Source organism: Salvelinus namaycush, chromosome 2 (assembly GCF_016432855.1).
Source record: "Salvelinus namaycush isolate Seneca chromosome 2, SaNama_1.0, whole genome shotgun sequence".
NCBI lineage: Eukaryota > Metazoa > Chordata > Actinopteri > Salmoniformes > Salmonidae > Salvelinus > Salvelinus namaycush.
This window is the reverse complement of record NC_052308.1, coordinates 11,625,110-11,641,096: the sequence shown is the minus strand read 5'-3', so window position 1 is coordinate 11,641,096 and position 15,987 is coordinate 11,625,110. Positions and strand designations below refer to the sequence as shown.

The following is a 15,987-nucleotide window of genomic DNA, read 5'->3' as shown; positions in this document are numbered from 1 at the left end:
TATTACATTGAGACATTTGCCAGCTTGTCTTTTATTCCATGCATCTTTCCCCCGTTGCTTTCCCCACTGCTACATCCTTTTAGAGTAGTCTCTCTGAGATACAGAGAGCAGACCAAGGCGTTAAAGGGCTGTCTGACTCACTATTGAGTGAAAAGAAAGCAGCCTTCCAGATTACTAGAGTTCAATCTTTTTGCAGGAGAGTTATCGTGAATAATGTTGAGTCCAAAGTGACGGGCATATATGACGGGCATATTCGATAAACACATTTTGAAAACGATAAGTGCATGATGTTCCTCTGCCTATTTTGTGCATGGATTGAAAGCATTGATTTAAAAACAACAAAAATCTGCAGTTGTTAGTAATGATATGCTACATTCTTTGTCATAGCATTGCATATGCTGTATACTGTATAAGAACAGCAAGGTAATATACAATAGGCTTAGGTCATGGTGCTCTTAAGTTGTTTAGTAGTGAGGTGGAACTTGGTATCTACTGTTGTACAATGTGTACTATTGTAGCAACAATATGCTATGTCTTGGTAACAGGTGGTGTTGGTGTGATCTCCCTGTGTAGCTGAGGAGCTGCCATGCCATTTGGCTGTTTGACACTCGGGGAAAAGAAGGATTACAACAATCCCTCAGAGGTGACTGATAAATATGACCTGGGACAAATTGTCAAATCGTGAGTATTCCTTCACAATGCTTCACAATGACTCTTACATTCTGTAGTCTGGGACTTTAACTAAATAGTAAAAGGATGCTTCTTCCATTCCGTATAGCTTTTAGTGAAATGTTTATTTTGTTTGCTCTTGTGTGTGGTCCTTGTTTAGGGAGGAGTTCTGTGAGATCTTCAGAGCAAAGGACAAGAACACACTCAAAATGTTCACCTGTAAAAAGTTTCTGAAAAAGGATGGGAGGAAAGTGAGAAAAGCTGCCAAGAATGAGATCCTGATCTTGAAGATGTAAGTTACATTCAGTTTGGCTTATGCATTATTTCAGAGCTTTACCCTTGGCATCTGAAATGCAACAGGAATCAAATCAAATTGTATTAGTCACATGCGCCGAATACAACATGTGTAGACCGTACAGTGAAATGCTTACTTACGAGCCCCTAACCAACAAAGCAGTTAAAAAAAAAAAATGAGTAAGAATAAGAAATAAAAGTAACAAGTAATTAAAGAATAAAAGCAGCAGTAAAATAACAATAATAACAATAGACGACACAACAGTGGTAGGCCTGATCATCGACAATGACGAGACAGCCTATAGGGAAGAGGTCAGAGACCTGGCCGGGTGGTGCCAGAATAGCAACCTATCCCTCAACGTAACCAAGACGAAGGAGATGATTGTGGACTACAGGAAAAGGAGGACCGAGCACGCCCCCATTCTCATCGACGGGGCTGTAGTGGAGCAGGTTGAGAGCTTCAAGTTCCTTGGTGTCCACATCAACAACAAACTAGAATGGTCCAAACACACCAAGACAGTTGTGAAGAGGGCATGACAAAGCCTATTCCCCCTCAGGAAACTAAAAAGATTTGGCATGGGTCCTGAGATCCTCAAAAGGTTCTACAGCTGCAACATCGAGAGCATCCTGACCTGTTGCATCACTGCCTGGTACGGCAATTGCTTGGTCTCCGACCGCAAGGCACTACAGAGGATAGTTCGTATGGCCCAGTACATCACTGGGGCTAAGCTGCCTTCCATCCAGGACCTCTACACCAGGCGGTGTCAGAGGAAGGCCCTAAAAATTGTCAAAGACCCCAGCCACCCCAGTCATAGACTGTTCTTTCTACTACCGCATGGCAAGCGGTCTAGGACAAACAGGCTTCTCAAAAGTTTTTACCCCCAAGCCATAAGACTCCTGAACAGGTAATCAAATGGCTACCTGGACTATTTGCATTGTGTGCCCCCCCCCCCCCCCCCCCAACCCCTGTTTTACGCTGCTGCTACTCTTTGTTTATCATATATGCATAGTCACTTTAACTATACATTCATGTACATACTACCTCAATTGCCCCGACCAACAAGTGTTCCCGCACATTGGCTAACTGGGCTAGCTGCATTGTGTCCCGTCACCCATCGCCCACCAACCCCTCTTTTACGCTACTGCTACTCTCTGTTCATCATATATGCATAGTCACTTTTTTAACCATATCTACATGCACATACTACCTCAATCAGCCTGACTAACCGGTGTCTGTATATAGCCTCGCTACTGTATATAGCCTGTCTTTTTACTGTTGTTTTATTTCTTTACTTACCTATTGTTCACCTATTACCTTTTTTGCACTATTGGTAAGAGCCTGTAAGTAAGCATTTCACTGTAAGGTTTACACCTGTTGTATTTGGCGCACGTGACAAATACACTTTGATTTGGAATAGTGAGACTATACACAGGGGGGTACCGGTACAGAGTCAATGTGCAGGGGCATCGGTTAGTTGAAGTAATATGTACATGTAGGTAGAGTTATTAAAGTGACTATGCATAGATGATAACAACAGAGAGTAGCAGCGGTGTAAAAGAGAGGGGGCAGCAATGCAAATAGTCTGGGTAGCCATTTGATTAAATGTTCAGGAGTCTTATGGCTTGGGGATTGAAGCTGTTTAGAAGCCTCTTGGACCTAGACTTGGCGCTCCGGTACCGCTTGCCATGCGGTAGCAGAGAGAACAGTCTATGACTAGGGTGGCTGGAGTCTTCGACAATTTTTAGGGCCTTCCTCTGACACCGCCTGGTGTAGAGGTCCTGGATGGAAGGAAGCTTGGTCCCAGTGATGTAGTGGGCCGTACGCACTACCCTCTGTAGTGCCTTGCGGTTGGGGGCCAAGCAGTTGCCATACCAGGCAATGATGCAATCAGTCAGGATGCTCTCGACGGTGCAGCTGTAGAACCTTTTGAGGACCTGAGGACCCATGCCAAATCTTTTCAGTCTCTTGAGGGGGAATAGGTTTTGTTGTGCCCTCTTCACGACTGTCTTGGTGTGCTTGGACCATGTTAGTTTGTTGGTGATGTGGACACCAAGGAACTTGAAGCTCTCAACCTGCTCCACTACAGCCCTGTCGATGAGAATGGGGGCGTGCTCGGTCCTCTTTTTCCTGTAGTCCACAATCATCTCCTTAGTCTTGATCACGTTGAGGGAGAGGTTGTTGACCGGGCACCAGGTCTCTGACCTCCCTATAGTCTGTCTCGTTGTTGTCGGTGATCAGGCCTACCACTGTTGTGTCATTGGCAAACTTAATGATGGTGTTGGAGTCGTGCCTGGCCGTGCAGTCATGAGTGAACAGGGAGTAGAGGAGGGGACTGAGCACGCACCCCTGAGATGCCCCTCCATTGAGGATCAGCGTGGCGGATGTGTTGTTACCTACCCTTACCACCTGGGGGTGGCCCGTCAGGAAGTCCAGGATCCAGTTACAGAGGGAGGTGTTTAGTTCCAGGGTCCTTAGCTTATTGATGAGCTTTGAGGGCACTATGCTGTTGAACGCTGAGCTTTAGTCAATGAATAGCATTCTCATATACAGTGGGGAGAACAAGTATTTGATACACTGCCGATTTTGCAGGTTTTCCTACTTACAAAGCATGTAGAGGTCTGTAATTCTTATCATAGGTACACTTCAACTATGAGAGACGGAATCTAAAACAAAAATCCAGAAAATCACATTGTATGATTTTTAAGTAATTAATTTGCATTTTATTGCATGACATAAGTATTTGATACATCAGAAAAGCAGAACTTAATATTTGGTACAGAAACCTTTGTTTGCAATTACAGAGATCATACGTTTCCTGTAGTTCTTGACCAGATTTGCACACACTGCAGCAGGGATTTTGGCCCACTCCTCCATACAGATCTTCTCCAGATCCTTCAGGTTTCGGGACTGTCGCTGGGCAATACGGACTTTCAGCTCCCTCCAAAGATTTTCTATTGGGTTCAGGTCTGGAGACTGGCTAGGCCACTCCAGGACCTTGAGATGCTTCTTACGGAGCCACTCCTTAGTTGCCCTGGCTGTGTGTTTCGGGTCGTTGTCATGCTGGAAGACCCAGCCACGACCCATCTTCAATGCTCTTACTGAGGGAAGGAGGTTGTTGGCCAAGATCTCGCGATACATGGCCCCATCCATCCTCCCCTCAATACGGTGCAGTTGTCATGTCCCCTTTGCAGAAAAGCATCCCCAAAGAATGATGTTTCCACCTCCATGCTTCACGGTTGGGATGGTGTTCTTGGGGTTGAACTCATCCTTCTTCTTCCTCCAAACACGGCGAGTGGAGTTTAGACCAAAAAGCTCTGTTTTTTTCTCATCAGACCACATGACCTTCTCCCATTCCTCCTCTGGATCATCCAGATGGTCATTGGCAAACTTCAGACGGGCCTGGACATGCGCTGGCTTGAGCAGGGGGACCTTGCGTGCGCTGAACGATTTTAATCCATGACGGCGTAGTGTGTTACTAATGGTTTTCTTTGAGACTGTGGTCCCAGCTCTCTTCAGGTCATTGACCAGGTCCTGACGTATAGTTCTGGGCTGATCCCTCACCTTCCTCATGATCATTGATGCCCCACGAGGTGAGATCTAGCATGGAGCCCCAGACCGAGGGTGATTGACCGTCATCTTGAACTTCTTCCATTTTCTAATAATTGCGCCAACAGTTGTTACCTTCTCACCAAGCTGCTTGCCTATTGTCCTGTAGCCCATCCCAGCCTTGTGCAGGTCTACAATTTTATCCCTGATGTTCTTACACAGCTCTCTGGTCTTGGCCATTGTGGAGAGGTTGGAGTCTGTTTGATTGAGTGTGTGGACAGGTGTCTTTTATACAGGTAACGAGTTCAAACAGGTGCAGTTAATACAGGTAATGAGTGGAGAACAGGAGGGCTTCTTAAAGAAAAACTAACAGGTCTGTGAGAGCCGGAATTCTTACTGGTTGATAGGTGATCAAATACTTATGTCATGCAATAAAATGCTAATTAATTACTTAAAAATCATACAATGAGATTTTCTGGATTTTTGTTTTAGATTCCGTCTCTCACAGTTGAAGTGTACCTATGATAAAAATTACAGACCTCTACATGCTTTGTAAGTAGGAAAACCGGCAATATCGGCAGTGTATCAAATACTTGTTCTCCCCACTGTAGGTGTTCCTTTTGTCCAGGTGGGAAAGGGCAGTGTGGAGTGCAATAGAGATTGCAGCATCTGTGGATTGTTAGGGCGGTATGCAAATTGGAGTGGGTCTAGCGTTTCTGGGATAATGATGTTGATGTGAGCCATGACCAGCCTTTCAAAGCACTTCATTGCTATAGACGTGAGTGCTACGGGTCGGTAGTCATTTAGGCAGGTTACCTTAGTGTTCTTGGGCACAGGGACTATTGTGGTCTGCTTAAAACATGTTGGTATTACAGACTCGGACAGGGAGAGGTTGAAAATGTCAGTGAAGACACTTGCCAGTTGGTCAGTCAATGCTCGCAGTACACGTCCTGGTAATCCATCTGGCCCTGCGGCCTTGTGAATGTTGACCTGTTTAAAGGTCTTAATCACATTGATTGCGTAGAGCGTGATCACACAGTCATCCGGAACAGCTGGTGCTCTCATGCGTGTTTCAGTGTTATTTGCCTCGAAGCGAGCATAGAAGTAGTTTAGCTCGTCTAGTAGGCTCGTGTCACTGGGCAGCTCTCGGCTGTGCTTCCCTTTGTAGTCTGTAATGGTTTGCAAGCCCTGCCACATCCAACGAGCATCAGAGCCGGTGTAGTACGATTTGATCTCAGTCCTGTATTGACGCTTTGCCTGTTTGATGGTTCGTCGAAGGGCATAGCGGGACCAAAGATTGCCCGTTCGCTAGCAGAATGGAAGGAATACAAAATGCATTAATCATTTTGTGTTAAAATTTCACATTTATGCAATTGAAATGGAAAAAATACCATAGAGGTAGTTAACAGAAATGACTTAATAACTGTTACTAATTACTGAAGTTACACATACTGTTCCCATAACATCCCCATTACGTTCCCATAACACCACTCCTGTTCAGATTGAATTCTCCATTAGCCTTTAACAATGGAAAGTTCTTCGACTACCATAAACTCTGAAGCAAGCAAAGGAAATGTACCTTTTCTAGTTACAGTAACGCAATATCTCTTTAGCAGTCTAGTCTGAAATAAGCATGGAGTAGGATCTGTAATGAGAGCCACAGACCCCAATCTGTAATTGAAAAAAATATATATTCAAATGTAATTAAAATACTTAGGTGATTAAATTAATTTAGACATTAACTTACATTTTTGAATAGAATATGCCAATCAAAATTCCTTGAAAGACCAAATAAAATGTCTTATTAGCACACATTAGTTTACTGCTGTAAGGAGACCGATCTCTAGATTTAATTAATTCATCCAAATTTCACAGGAATTGAAAATGGTCCACTTTCCATACAGATCAAAATATCATCAAGTCACTCATACAATATCACAAGTAATGTCCATTTTTGTCTATACTGATTTTATTCAATGCATGAGCAGGCATTTCATAATCTGAATTTAACTTGAATGGGAAAAGGTCCAATTCTCTAATGGTTATTAAATCATTAAACTACTAATAAATTTGATCAAATGTTATGTCTTAATGATACCTAGTTAATCTTGGTTTAAAATTGCTCATTATATGACTATGTTTTTCTCTGTTTACACCTGTGTCTCCCTCCCTCTTTCACAGGGTTAAACATCATAACATCCTCCAGCTGGTTGATGTCTTTGAAACTAGGAAGGAGTACTTCCTCTTCCTGGAGCTGTGAGTGTTATTGGAGGTTATTGAGTGACATTGGTTAGGGCTTTTTATTTGTTCTCTTGAAGTCATCATGGTTCCGTTCCAATGATTACACCATTAGGGAGTGTACCTAAGTCCTGCAGACTTGCCAATGCATACTTCCCTTTCTCAACCCCTGTGTGAAATGTCTATTTTCCATATTCTCCTGGAGAATCTCATTTTAGTAAACTCATCTGAGAGTTGATTTTTATTTCTTGAATTTTGCAAGAGGCCAATTTAGAAATATGACACATGACAGTGGTTTTCTCTGGATGTTGTTATCTGCAGAGCTACAGGCAGAGAGGTCTTTGACTGGATCTTAGACCAAGGCTACTACTCAGAGAGGGACACCAGCAACGTTGTCAGACAGGTGTTGGAAGCCGTGGCCTATCTGCACTCCCAGAGAATCGTCCACAGGAACCTCAAGGTATACTGCACACTCAGCACACTGCCCCCATCTGGTGTTTCATAGAGGTTATTACACCATAGGCCACTCACTCGGGTGACAGCATTATAAATAAGAAATGTAGCTACTTTGCCCTCTGCATTAAAAGAACATGAATTATATGGCACCCTGAGTAATTGTCCAACCTGCCAATTATGTATATTTTTGTCATTCTTTCTGCATTCCAAAAAGATCTATTCAGAAGTACACTTTGTTTTGTCTCACACAGCTGGAGAACTTGGTGTACTTCAATCGCCTGAAGCACTCCAAAATAGTGATCAGTGACTTCCACCTGGCCAAGCTGGAGAACGGACTCATCAAGGACCCCTGTGGAACGCCAGAGTACCTTGGTGAGTTGTTAGGGAAGGGGGCAGATCATAGACGTATGGGGGCAAATGGGTTTGACATGACAGTAATGGTGTTTGGACAACTTTAGAGCTATATACTATGTTGCTACCTCCTGAGCATTCCAATTTTCTATTCATGAATATTGGATTGTGTGTGTCTTACTGCAGCTCCTGAGGTGGTGGGACGTCAGAGGTATGGAAGGCCAGTGGACTGCTGGGCCATCGGGGTCATTGTGTATATTCTGTGAGTGTTCTCTATCACCTCAGTTCACTAGAGTTTACAGTGTCTTGCCCATACAGTACTCATGTTATCGTCCATCTCAGGTGACTATCAACTCTGTCTTGTTTTCTCTTTCTCCAGCCTGTCTGGAAACCCCCCTTTCTATGACGAAATGGAAGATGACGACTATGATAATCACGACAAGAATCTTTTCCGCAAGATTCTGTCAGGAGACTATGAGTTTGACTCACCGTACTGGGATGATATCTCTGACTCAGGTATAAAACACTATAATTCGAGATCAAATCAAAATGCAGTACTACGTAGCACATTTAGGAACCAGTAGATGGGAAAAGGAAGGTTTTTAGGCATGTCTACTTCTGTTGCACCAGAAGAAAGAGAAGATGTATACAAATACCTCGACTAACCTGTACCCCCGCACAGTGACTCGATACCGGTACCCTCTGTATATAGCCTCGTTATTGTTACTCTTTTATTTTTTTACTTTAGTTTATTTAGTAAATATTTGTCTTAACTCCATTGTTAGTTAAGGTCTTGTAAGTAAGCATATCACAGTAAGTTCTACACTTGTTGTATTCAGCGCATGTGACAAATAACATTTTATTCCATTTTTTTACTTGTTGTACAGCAAAAAGCCTGGTGGCAAGTCTGATGGAAGTGGAGCAGGATCAAAGACTGACTGCACAGGAGGCCATCAACCATGAATGGTATGGATCGATCCAAGATTAAAATACATAACAATTTTTGTCTTAAGTGTACAGTGTGTGTATGTGTTTTGATTGGTTTTCTGTTTACCTGTCCCTTGTTTCAGGATTTCTGGGAATGCAGCGTCCGATAAGAACATCAGGGATGGAGTGTGTGGGCAAATTGAAAAGAACTTTGCCAAAGCCAAGTGGAAGGTATTCTTCCTTTCTGTCAAACAAACATTTTTTTGGTACATTTTACAATCATTGTTTAACTTGGCTGCCCTGCATAATGTATGAATGTTGTACATATGAAGTTCTATTCATTCACTGCACAGATTCTTCACTTAGATGATAGCGTTCTAAAAATATCTTTCTATGGTCTTGTTCTTCCACAGAAAGCTGTACGGGTCACAACAATGATGAAGATGCTTCGAGCTCCAGAACAGAGGGACTCAGGGGCCTCCAGCCCGGTTCCAGGGGGCTCTACATGCCCTGTCACCTCCAGCAACACTCCAGTACACTCAGCTGATGCTCCTGAGGGCACCCCTGTCAGCACAGAGGCCACGGTCACCCTCCAGGTCCCTGACTCACAGAATTCACACGCCATCATCACTCCTGATGAGCCAGAGGCAGATCCCCTGCAACGGTGTAACGGGGATGCCGCAGTGCCCCTCCAAACACCCCCACAAACACAGGACGATCAGAATGGCTAGACAGAGCAGCACCAGTACAACCCCACCACACACACCCTGTTAATAACACTCCGCCCCACACTCCCCCTTGCAGCATTAGTGCAGCAACATCTCACTCGGTCTGTTATATCTGTGATTGTTTGAGATGGTCTGTCTATCTTAAGCATTGTTTTCTCTCACTATTTTCCCCTCCAGTTTTAAGGATACTCATCCTTTTGAAAATGGTTAAAAGTGTGTGAGGAATACTAATTGTTTTGAGCAGGTCTAGGAAATGTCTCGGTCTCAAACTTTCTCTTCAATTAATTACTTTTAATTTCATGGAAATCTCAATTCTATAAATGTATCTGTCTGAATCTGAATCACGCCTTTAGTGCAGTTCTTAGACACCTACAGTACATGTTTGTAATGTCCTGCCTCCTTGGTTCCATCTCTTAGAGAGGCCATTTCTAAATCTGTTTGCTACTGTACCCTAGTCGATATGTTAGTGAGAAATGATCCTCAAAGCAACTAATAACTGCATATTTTGTCTTCATACTCCCGTTTATGAAAAGACGAAAGAAACCTGTGAGAAAGTCTGTCTGGTTGATTCATGGTCCCAATAAAATAATGTACAGGCCTTTATTAAGATTTTGCAAATAGTAGCTCATGTTGTATGTAATTAGTTTAAGGTAGTGTCAAGCCTGTTACACGGTGTGGTATCTATGTTGTAAGCATCTTTTAGCTGAGCTGAAGGGTTGCCAAAGTATTATGTAAATCTATGAATTGAGAAATATTGGTATTGCTGTATAAAACAGACTTTTTTGAATTACTTTAATTGTGACTGATCAGTATGAGTTTTTTCCCCCCATATGCCATAACCAGCTAATTTAACCTTACTGCTTTTCATGATGACATTCGTCATTGTTTAAAAAATTGGTTCCTATGGAGGTATGGGACAGTAGAAAATATTTGTAATTTACAGATTATACACTTGACACATTGTTTTTTTCCTCTTTTCCCATGAATACCTGTAAAGCTGAAAAATATATTCTTAATTCACTTATTCATATCATGGGAGCCACCACACAAGTATGTGACAAAACAAAGCAATGATTTTATCAAGCCTCACACATTTAAAAGTATGCTACAAGGTTAATGTATGCTATTATAAGTATGCTATTATTATGTATTTATTTAGCGACTACATTTTCTTGTATTTTCAGTAACGTCCCTCATATTTTGTTACTGTATTCCTTGACTGAAATCTATAATAAAATGAATGGTGATTCACAAGTTATATTTTTGATGCACAATGTATACCAACGTATCATCCTCATTTCATTCCATCACATCCTGCATCGGGGATGCTGAAATTACACACACAAAAAGTGAATTGTAGCTAGCTAGCAAGCGAGTTATGTGATTGTCTTTACTGGATGCACTGAGAAAGTTGACTAACGTTTGATATACTTAATTTTGAGACTTATAACTAAGTTAATATATAACATAAGTTATATGATATATCAAATTGTATTAGTCACATGCGGCGAATACAACTGGTGTAGACCTTACAGTGAAATGCTTACTTACGAGCCCCTAACCAATTTAAGCCGTTTTCCATGTGTTAATATAATCATATTCATCTGTGGTGTTTTGTTGTTACATTAGCTATCTAAGGTAACAGGTTGAGGTTTGTCACAAAACATGATATGCTAAGGCTGGTGGGTTAGCCTGGCTGTAAATTGCCAAGTTGCTGGTAACAACGATGAGTCTGTTTTTTAGTTTCCATTTACTCGTAGAATTAGATATTTTTCTGGCCTCCTGCTCCACTTCATCCAAGTGCCCCATTCTGCACAGTGTAAAATAGTTTTGGTTGGCTAGCTATCTAGATTGTTACAGAAACTTGCGAGCAGGGGTTGAAATTAAGCTAGCCTAAGGCTACTATTCTGACTGGGCTATTAGAAAAAGTGCAAAACTAGCCTGCCAGGCCAGTGAAATTGTATATTTTCAAACATCCCATGGCACAGATTTTCAACCTGAATGTTACCGGCCTCGTAGAAATTGCTGTCTCCAAAAGCCCACCTGGCAAGTGCACAAAATCCTTAAATTTCATCCTTGTTTGCAAGCATCTGATTAGTATGAAAGGAACAGCAACTAATGTCAAATGGCGCCAAATAACATTACCTACGCTGCTCTCGCTCGAGAGCTTGCGTCGTTCGAACACCTTTGCCGAGCGAGTTTATCAAAGAAAAGTTAACATTTCTTGAGTTTATCTAGCGCATCGTTTTTTGAGTAAAGTTGATTTAAGCCGTTTTCCAGCGCACTGATATATTTATCAATTCTAGCATTTATGTTTATGGTTTTGACCAATAATTTATATATACACTAGATGACTGATGGGAGCGTAGTTTTGAAGCCACCCATAGAGATAGATGGAGGACGTATCTCTATCTGTGCCATTATAGCGTCCGTAACAGCCTCAATGGCGCTGTCCAAGCTATCTCCATTTTGAATGAATAAATGTTCTTCTTCACGATTAGCTGATCCCTCCTGAGGCCCCGGTTGGACAGCAGGGTCACCAGGAGGGTTCAGCCAATGAAGTAGGAAGTCCCACCCAGTTGACTACATTAAAATGGTGGAAACCATCAATGGCTCTGTCCATGCTGGAAGGGCCCTTTGGCCACTAGAGGCCTCTATCATTCTCTATTAAGCAACAGCACCCTCATCTTGGTACTCCATTGTAAAAAAATATTTTGGAAGCTGTAGAAAATCATTTATTAATGTATACAATTATTTTTGCCTCATGTATTATATTGCAGACACATTAATACATACTTTTACATTATATTATGTGAACTAAAAATACAAATTTAAGTATAAAAAATATCTAAAAACATTTTTAGAAAGTTCAAATGTTACTGTCCCACTACAAATGGAGGACTGCTTCTTGGTTCTGACAAGAGGGAGTACAGCTACAACCAGAACTGACTTTTTCATAGCAGGTTAGGAGAATTTATGCAGCAGGTTAGGTTAATTATTGTGGCAGGTTAGGAGACTTGGGTTAAGGGTAGGAAAAGGATCAGGAATGTTGTTATATAAATTCAACAAAAGACAATAATAAGTTAATTTGACAAAGGACAAATCAGTTGAAATCACACTGTGGATGTATTTGACTCTATAACTGCATTGGGGGCATACATATATTTCACTGTACAGCCTTACCTATGGACTGTGGATCAATGAAATGGTATATCAGCCTATTCAGTGACACCCACAGAACACAACTTTGAAGAGTTTACACACATATTAGCATCGTAGCTCTTATTGTAGGACTTTGACTGTGGGAAATCACCTCAATATTCAGCCTATTGACTGGTGAGCTAATGTTGCTCATTTCACAGTAGTGTCATTTCACAGTGGTGTCAAAGTCCTGCAATAACAGTTACGACCTTAATATTTGTGTAAGCTCTTCACAGTTGTATTCTGTGGGTGTCACTGAGTAGGCTGATATCTATGGATCTTGGGTCCATTAAACGGGGTAAGGCATTTCACATTGCAATATGAATGTCTAATACACTCAATAGACTGACTGGTGAGGGGATTTCCCACAGCCAAGGTCCTACAATATGTGTTACTACTGCTTCACAGTTGTGTTCTCTGGTGTCACTGAGTATGCTGATACCCAATTTCATGGACCCAAGATCCATAGGTAAGGCTGTACATTGCAATATGAACGTTCAATACACAGTACGTTGACTGGTGAGCTAATGGGGCTCCCGAGTGGCGCAGCGGTCTAAGGCACTGCATCTCAGTGCTAGAGGTGTCACTACAGACCCTAGTTTGATTCCAGGCTATATCACAACTGGCTGTGATTGGGAGTCACATAGGGCAGTGCACAATTGGCCCAGTGTTGTTAGTGTTTGTTCTTAACTGACTTTCCTAGTTAAATAAAGGTTATAAAATGTTACTCATTTCACAGTGGTGTGAAAGTCCTGCGCTATGATGCTAATATTTCTCTAAACTCTTCACAGTTGGATTCTGGATTGATACCCAATTTCATGGACCCAAGATCCATAGGTAAGGCTGCGCATTGCGATATGAATGGTCATTATACACAATAGGCTGAATAATGACTTGATTTCAACACAGTTAAAGTCCTGCAATTAGAGCTACGATGCCAATATTTGTGTGAACATTTCATGGGCCATAGCCAAGGCTGTACAATGCATTCAATACATTCACAGTGCGATTTCAACGGATTGTTATTTTTTGGTAAAATTAAATAATTGTGTTTTGTTCAATTTATATAACAACATTCCAAACTTGTTAAGCATTTTCTAGTCCAAATATGGCATGATTCGACTATTTGTAGTCAATCACCAGAAGTCAATGATGATTTAATTGACCAATAAATACAAATTAGCTGAAATCGCACTGTGGATGTATTAGACTTCTGAATTGCTTTGGTGTCATGCAGTCGAGGCGTGATATTGATCAACCAATGGTGTGTTAGATACCAGCCATGGACGTTTGACACCCCCTCATTTCCATATGGGATAAAGAAATACAGGAATAAATATATAAATGAATAAAATTAGTGAAAATTTGAATAATTAGATAAAACATACATAATTAAAAACATACATTTGAGTCAGTATTTTAGCTTTTTTTATGTGTGGATGTATTTATTTATACTGAACAAATATATACACTCAACATGCAACAACTTCAAAGATTTTACTGAGTTACAGTTCATATAAAGAATTCAGTCAATTAAAATGAATTCATTAGGCACTAATGTATGGATTTCACAACTGGGAATACAGATATGCATCTGTTGGTCACAGATACCTTAATTAAGAAAAAAGGTAGGGGCATGGATCAGAAAACCAGTAGCTGGTGTGACCACCATTTGCCTCATGCAGCGTGACACCTCTCCATCACATAGATTTGATCAGGCTGTTTATTGTGGCCTGTGGAATGTTGTCTACTCTTCAACAACTGTATGAAGTTGCTGGATATTTTTTTATTTAACCAGGCAAGTCAGTTAAGAACAAATTCTAATTTACAATGATGGCCTACCCCAGCCAAACCCTATTTACAATGATGACCTACCCTAGCCAAACAACACTGGGCCAATTGTGCGGCGCCCTATGGGACTCCCGATCACAGCTGGTTGTGATACAGCCCAGGATCAAACCAGGGTCTGTAGTAACGCCTCTTGCACTCCGATGCAATGCCTTAGACCGATGCACCACTCGGGAGCCTGATATTGGTGGGAACTGGAACACGCTGTCGTACACGTGGATCCAGAGCATCCCAAACAGGCTCAGTGGGTGAAATGTCTAGTGAGTATGCAGGCCATGGAAGAACTGGGGCATTTTCAACTTCCAGGAATTATGTACAGAATGGCAAAACAATGGGCCTCAGGATCTCGTCACCATATTTCTGTGCATTCAAATTGCCATCGATAAAATGCAATTGTGTTCGTTGTCCATAGCTTATGCCTGCCCACACCATAACCCCACCGCCAATATGGTTAATTCTGTTGACATCAGCAAACCACTCGTACACACAACGCCGTACACGTGGTCTGCGGTTGTGAGGCCAGTTGGACATACTGCTAAAATCTCTAAAACGACATTGGCGGCAGCTTATGGTAGAGAAATTAACATTAAATTATCTGGCAACAGCTCCGGTGGACATTCCTGCAGTCAGCATGCCAATTGCAAACTCCCTCAAAACTTGTGGCTTTGTGTTGTGTGACAAAACTGCACATTTTACAGTGGCCTTTTACTGTCCCCAGCACAAGGTGCACCTGTGTCATGCTGTTTAATCAACTTGTTCATATGCCACACCAGTCAGGTGGATGGATTATCTTGGCAAAGGAGAAATTCATCGATACGTATTCATCGATATGTATGCTATGATGCTGGTAAACTTGTCTCGCGCACCTACAGTGCTGGTCATAAAAAAAGCTAGCTAGCTCATGATGCAAACAATGTTCTTCCCCAAAAACATAGCAAAACGACAATCTGTTTCAGTAGCTATAGTTAGCTAGCTAACAATCTAGCTTGGTGTCATCATCTAAAATAACCCTAATTTATAAGACCATTCTTATTTGATCAATGGTGGTCGGACCCATCTATGTGAAGATAGCCACAATAAGGATTAGCCACACTTGTGGACTTTGCGGTTAGCCTTCAAATAAAAGTGTCATTGACAGTGATGCAAATTAATACAAATAGTAGAATTATGACATTGAATATATCATGCTAAATGAGGTTGAAATGTTATATAAAATCAACAAAAGACAATAATTTGTTAATTTGACAAAGATCGGTTTAAATCACACTGGATGTATTAGACTTTAGAATTGCATTAGGGGCATACTTATTTCACTGTAGAGCATTTTAATTTATAATATATATATATATATATATATATATATATATATAGCTGGCTAGCTATATATATATATATATATTTAACCAGGCAAGTCAGTTAATTAAGAACAAATTCTTATTTACAATGACGGACTAGGAACAGTGGTTTAATTGCCTTGTTAAGGGGCAGAACGACAGTTGTTTTACCTTAGTAGCTCGGGGATTCTATCTAACAACCATTCGGTTACTGGCCCAACGCTGTAACCACTAGCCTTACCTATGGATTGTGGATCAATGACATGGGGTATCAGTCTACTCAGTGACACCCGGAGAACATTGGTGTCGTAGCTCTTATTGTGGGACTCAGAAATAACTGTGAATTGAGCCACATTTATTGTCAACCTATGTGTATTGAACACTATTCCAGAGG

At 41.4% G+C, this 15,987-nt stretch overlaps 1 protein-coding gene across 1 annotated transcript; it reads left to right on the top strand.

Moving 5' to 3' along the window:
• The first annotated feature begins 586 nt into the window (after nucleotides 1–586).
• Nucleotides 587–9,213, top strand: LOC120020390 (caM kinase-like vesicle-associated protein). Its single transcript, XM_038964007.1, has 10 exons — nucleotides 587–681; nucleotides 830–961; nucleotides 6,692–6,766; nucleotides 7,070–7,208; nucleotides 7,456–7,576; nucleotides 7,742–7,817; nucleotides 7,935–8,071; nucleotides 8,443–8,521; nucleotides 8,626–8,713; nucleotides 8,896–9,213. The coding sequence occupies exons 1-10, from the start codon at nucleotides 587–589 to the stop codon at nucleotides 9,211–9,213; spliced, it is 1,260 nt and encodes a 419-aa protein (XP_038819935.1).
• The last annotated feature ends 6,774 nt before the right edge of the window (nucleotides 9,214–15,987 follow it).